The 6,005-nt window shown below is 46.5% G+C and overlaps 1 protein-coding gene across 1 annotated transcript in view; it reads left to right on the top strand.

Moving 5' to 3' along the window:
- LOC107108856 (guanylate-binding protein 1-like) overlaps positions 1-6,005 on the top strand; it is a 25,891-nt gene that overhangs the window by 10,975 nt on the left and 8,911 nt on the right. The window contains exons 10-15 of the mRNA XM_015409380.1: positions 437-668; positions 2,369-2,496; positions 2,730-2,839; positions 3,159-3,364; positions 4,895-5,128; positions 5,988-5,998. Of these exons, the coding sequence (XP_015264866.1) occupies positions 437-668; positions 2,369-2,496; positions 2,730-2,839; positions 3,159-3,364; positions 4,895-5,128; positions 5,988-5,998 (921 nt within the window). The remainder of the gene's footprint in view (positions 1-436; positions 669-2,368; positions 2,497-2,729; positions 2,840-3,158; positions 3,365-4,894; positions 5,129-5,987; positions 5,999-6,005) is intronic.

Below are 6,005 nucleotides of genomic sequence, written 5' to 3'. Positions count from 1 at the left end.
TTTTCCAAACAAAAGTACCCACTGAGCCATGGTGTCATTCATGACGGTAAAGGTAGGCCTTGTGTCAAGGTAGGGATCTTCAGAGACCGGTGTTACCTGATTGGCCAAGCTGGAGGATAGTATGGGAAGCACTTCTTGTGGCCAACCATTCAACACTGAATGGTTGGCCAAGCTTGACGATAGTATGGGCAGCAATTCTTGCTGACTGTTATCCAGTAAGACCCTCCCGACCACCCCTGGCTGCTGCCATCCCAGTGACAGCCTATTTGGGTTTTGTGCCTTGGCACTCAGGTCATCGTTCTTCATTTGGTTGTGATCCCTTTGCTCTCTGATTTGGGGTGCCTTGAGACCGTACAAACCTTGAAGATACTCTAGTGTTTGTGAAGCTTCAACCTAGCACCCTCTTGCTTACAGAACACTGGTTCTGTCTCTACAGGTTCCTCCGCCATCCTCCTCCAGGGCTGCTCCTAGAATGGTTCAACCAAACAACATGGAGGAACCAATGTGTTTGATAGAGAACAACCCGGGTGAGAAACTGCAGGTCAACCAGGAAGCCCTACAGCTCTTGCAGAGAATCAACCAGCCAGTGGTAGTGGTGGCCATTGTGGGGCTGTACCGCACTGGCAAGTCTTACCTCATGAACAAGTTGGCAGGAAAAGATAAAGGAGGTGAGACTGTGGGATGTATTCACGCTCTTGTAACTGACAAAGATTTTGGCTCCATTGGCACTGCCTCTGTCATGAACGATTATTGCCCTCACTGTTGGAACATCTCAGAAAATCCTGCGTTCCCTGTACTTTAGAGTCTTTGGAGGCTCTGTGCTAACCCTCTTTCTGTGGTAGAGGGCACATATAACCAGATTCTTTTGTGTGTAGAAACACTTGGGCCTCAAACACAGGCTTATGAAAACAGTTAAAGTACTTCAGCGACAGGCAGAAGGCTGAAATTTGGTACGCCCATAGTCCAAGGCATTCTGGTTTCTAGAGCAACGTGAAAAGGAGACGTGTGTACATCATTTCCCTCAAAATGGAGAATGAATTGTAGGCCCAGGTCATTTAAGTGCTTCCAGGGCTCCCAGAAAACTGAAATTTGCTATGTCAAGTATCCCAAGATGCCCTGACTACAAAAGAAACATGAAAATGGGCTGTTTCCAAATCTGTTGGTCAAAACCTGGGGTATGGATTTTGCCTCAGAACAGAGAACAGGAGGACTGATAGGCTGCACTGAAGTGCTTGATAGCTGGGGGGCTACTGGTTAAAAGAGATTTCCTAGAGCATTAGTTCCAACTTGAATTTTGATCGCCACAACTGAAGGGAGATGCAGCTTTGAAAAAGGGTACGGAAACATGGTTCTATGGCTGGGATACACATCGTTACATAACTTACAATTGCTGATCTGTTATATAAATTTGTCATGTTGACAACTAAGGAAATAGTAGTGTTACATTATAATCTTCATTTATAGCTCATGATTGTTGCATTTTGAGAGTTTGGGAGCTTTATGTGTTACATAGTGACTCTAGCTTGGAGCTTTTCACTTTGTTGTAAATACTTTTGGAGTTGGTATACGAAAACTTTGTAACTGGATATATATTAAAACCAGGGCTCGTTTTGTAGAAAAAGCCCAGCAGGAACTCATTAGCATAATAGGCCACTGAAGTGCTTGATAGCTGGGGGGCTACTGGTTAAAAGAGATTTCCTAGAGCATTAGTTCCAACTTGAATTTTGATCGCCACAACTGAAGGGAGATGCAGCTTTGAAAAAGGGTACGGAAACATGGTTCTATGGCTGGGATACACATCGTTACATAACTTACAATTGCTGATCTGTTATATAAATTTGTCATGTTGACAACTAAGGAAATAGTAGTGTTACATTATAATCTTCATTTATAGCTCATGATTGTTGCATTTTGAGAGTTTGGGAGCTTTATGTGTTACACTGTGACTCTAGCTTTTCACTTTGGAGTTGGTATACGAAAACTTTGGTAACTGGATATCTATTAAAACTATACACTTGTTTGGTATTTCAAAATATTTTTTAAAGGCATTGATACGAGACTTGCTAATTGCATTCGCAGTGTTCATTTGTTTTTGATAATCAGAACAGAGATGTGCATTCCAAAGCAGAACAAGTCTGCGGGGGCAGAATGTTAAATTGTGAGGATTCCATTGTCTTATCATGTGTCTCGATAAAACTATAGTTTGTGGGACCGGGGATGATTTCTGAGAGCAACCAGAAGTGTGTATTTATTCTGGCTGAATACAAGTTTCATTTACTGATATACCGTAACAGGGAAATGGTAGAACCACACGGTTCCCCAGGGGGCCGACCTCCATTTCCTTGTCTTCTCTGTTCTCCTCCTCCAGGATTTTCTCTGGGTGCCACAGTACAAGCAAACACCAAGGGCATCTGGATGTGGTGTCGTCCTCACCCCAGAAAGCCTGACCATACCCTGGTGCTATTGGACACGGAAGGACTGGGCGATGTGGAGAAGGTAAATGGGGATGAGGGAAACAACGACAAGGGAAGGCCACTGTGGAGGTTTTGCTTGCAGGAAAACTACACCACTCCAGACTACCCTTAAGGGGTTGGGAGTCTCTTGGAAATCCCTTCAGACTATGCAAGTAGCAACAGAGTTCCCCATTGCATGTACGGTGGAAGACTAGGTCCATTCCCTTGTCACGGACCCAATGTTTTGTGCTAAGCATCTGCATCCTCTCCCTGCAGAGCAATGTTCAGAACGACTCGTGGGTGTTTGCCCTCTCCGTTCTGCTTAGCAGCACCTTTGTGTATAACAGCATGGGCACCATTGACCAGTTTGCTTTGGAGAAACTACAGTATCCTTTTTTTGGAAAATTCAGGCATCCGGATCCCCTCTAGCTCTTCTGCTTTGCTGGCAGAACCAGAGTTAATGAAACTGGGGGGGGGGCCTTCCTGTCAGGACTTTGGTGTGACAATAATTGTGTGTGTGATTCCTAAGCTCCTTCAAAATGTGGAACAAGAAGGGAGTGAAATGTAGGTATTAGAGATGACCAAGCAATACCTCAGTAGAACTGGAAGTAAGATGTTAGATTCTCATTAGAGATGTGAGATGGTTGAAAAGTTATTAGGCCGTTCTGGGGGAGCCGCATCTTCATTTCCTTAGCCCCATTCCAGCTACGTGACGGAACTGACTGAGCTTATCAAGGTTAAGGCCTCGGGCAGGCAGAGCTGTGAGGAAGACGACGAGATTCCTGATGACTTCATCTGGTTCTTCCCAACTTTTATCTGGGCTGTGCGTGATTTCACCCTGCAGCTGGAGTTGGATGGACGCCCCATCTCCGGGGATGAGTACCTGGAGAACGCCTTGCGGAGGAGGGAAGGTACTTTGGGAAGCTGATGGGTGAACAGCTTTAATGGGCTAGGCTTTGTTCCTTATACCTGATTAGTCGCAAGATGTGGGCTAAATCCTGAACTTGCTTCCCTCAAGCCAAAGAGTTTGGGAATAAACACCTTTCAGTCATCCTGTGTGAGTTTGCACCCACCCTCCAAAACAACAGACCTTTACTCCAGCAACATCACTGGAAAAGTATTTTTTCTTGATAGGTTGGGACATGGGGAAGAGAACAGTACTAATTTACTCCCTACTGTGTCAGTAGTGAAGAAAAGAGATTTTATTTTATTGCTGGTTAAACTATTACCCTTGCGAGCCTTGGTGTGTGGAATCAACATGCAGACTCATAGCTACCTGAAGAATAATCACGTCTGATCCGAAGACGGATGTGTGTATTTGTGGAAATGATTAAACAGTGGTTGTTTATTCCTTCTAGAACCAGGCCCTCTGGTATACTGAATTTCCATAAATAACGTAATCCTCAGGCTATTATAAGAAACAACTGTAGGCCCACGATACTTGTGGGGGGAATTCCCTCCCCCTACTTTCTTGATGGACCCATGCTCAGGGCAACTCCCAGACCTGCGGGTCCAGTGCAGCTCCCAGGCTGTGCCACTGGCAGTCGCATGCCCAGTGTGGTTCCCAGATTTCACTGGCATTCTCAGGGCAGCTCCTAGGCTGTGCTGCTGCTGTCACCACCGCCAGGCCCAGCACAGCTCCCAGGCTGCATGGACTCAGTGCAGAGCGCCTGGCTGTGCAGCCACCACCACTGGACCCAGCGCAGCACCCTGGAGCCACCGCCACGAACCACCTGAGGGTAGGCGTGTTCTCTGCACTTGCTCAGAGAATGCTACTTTTGGGGAGATTTAAACCCCTCGTGTGTGTATATATATACATTTTTTAATTTTCTGATTTTTTCTGCAAACCTGAGGAGTGCTCCAAGTTTGCTGAAAAACCTGTTTAGCTTCTGTGTGGCCCCAGTCTGCAGATTTAGCTATCCGGAGATGGGGACCACACATTGCTAATAGTATATAGATAGAGGATTGTTGCAGGTTATCTTTTCCATGGGTCTTTATGATCATAGGGAACTGTTTAGATCAGGAATATTCTAGAATAATGACATTTTTTAAAAAGTTGCACTTCTCAAAAGTCGGACAGTTAGAAATAAAAGTTTCCTAGCAAATGCGCACTCAGTGGAAAAGGGAAGATAAAAGCGACTGGACTGCAAAATTGAGGGCTGACCCTACCATTAAGTGTGGTGAGGCATCCCACAGTACGTGTCGGGTTCTGGGGCATCATAAAAGGACTGCAAATTATCAGTGGTGTGGTTTTCTAAATTAAATTTCATCACCTGGTGGAGTGGAAGTTTGGATTTTCTGCCTCAAGCACTCTTGGCTGTGTTTGCTCAGTAGATCCGAAGGGACTCTTGGTGTGGCCACAGTGCAGGAAGCTGGTAATGGAAGAAACCATCTCATAAGGCCTGTTGGTTTGACTGAATGCATCTACGATTCTCTCGCAGGCTCCCCTGAAAAGCTAGACGTTGCCAAGAAGTACATCCGCGAGTACTTCCCCAGCCGCAAGTGCTTTGTCTTTGACCGCCCGGCCACACGCCAAGAATTGGTGCACCTGGAAGATTTGCCTGAGAGGAAGCTAAACCCCGACTTCATAGAAGAGGCACACCGATTCCGGAGCTATATTTTTGAGACGGCTGAGGCCAAAGTGATCCCGGGGGGCCACACAGTGACGGGGACATGTAAGTGGAAGCAGAAACGGATGTGGCGAAAACAGTCCTGAAATATCACAGACAAGGAAGGTAGGGATGGAATATGGAAGCTGATGGATGGATGGTATAGGGCAGGGCGTCCCCAACCGCACCCATAGCTCAAAAGAATCTATTCTTCGGCACTCGGCCTTCCTTATAGTCCATCTCTTGCAGCCATACATGACTACTGGGTGCTACAGCTTACCTATTTATTTATTTATTTTATATTATTCTGTTTTTATCCCGCCCTTTCCGCGGACGAGCTTAGGGTGGGTTACAGAGTCAGAAAACCTCAACAATCGTTAAAATAATTAAAACAATAATTTAAAACGGTAGTAGAAACAGCAATCAAGGTTCATGTTGCTATGCTCAGTTTAGGCTGATCAAAGAGTCAGTGATTTCAGGAGGGGAGGCCAGAGATGGAATTGGATGTCCGCCGCCTCAACCGAAAGCCCAGCGGAACAGCTCCATTTCATAGGTCTTGCAGAATTGTAATAAATCCCACAGGGCCCTGATCTTGAGTGGGAGCATGTTCCACCAGGCTGGGGCCAGGGCAAAAAAGGCCCTGGTTGTGGCTAGTCTGACATCTTTGGCGTCGGGGACAACCAGTAAATGCTGGTCGGTTGAGTGCAATTCTCTGTGAGGCACATATGTGCAGGGGTCATTTACTGCAGGAGTGCATGGGAGCGGAGCTCCGGCAGTAAAGAGCCCAGGGGGCAGGCACATGCAACAAGCCCCACCCCCTCCTCCCAGCAGCCCTGTCAGAGCAAGAAGCAGCCAGGTAAGTTGCAGACCCTAAACCCCCTGCCCCCTCGGGCCCAAAACAGTCCAGTGGGGCCTTTAAAACCAGGTTTTATTCAGGTACAAG

This window comes from Gekko japonicus, unplaced genomic scaffold (genome assembly GCF_001447785.1).
Source record: "Gekko japonicus isolate JY-2015 unplaced genomic scaffold, Gekko_japonicus_V1.1 scaffold745, whole genome shotgun sequence".
NCBI lineage: Eukaryota > Metazoa > Chordata > Lepidosauria > Squamata > Gekkonidae > Gekko > Gekko japonicus.
The sequence above is the reverse complement of the archived record's forward strand: the minus strand, read 5'-3'. Positions and strand labels throughout refer to the sequence as shown.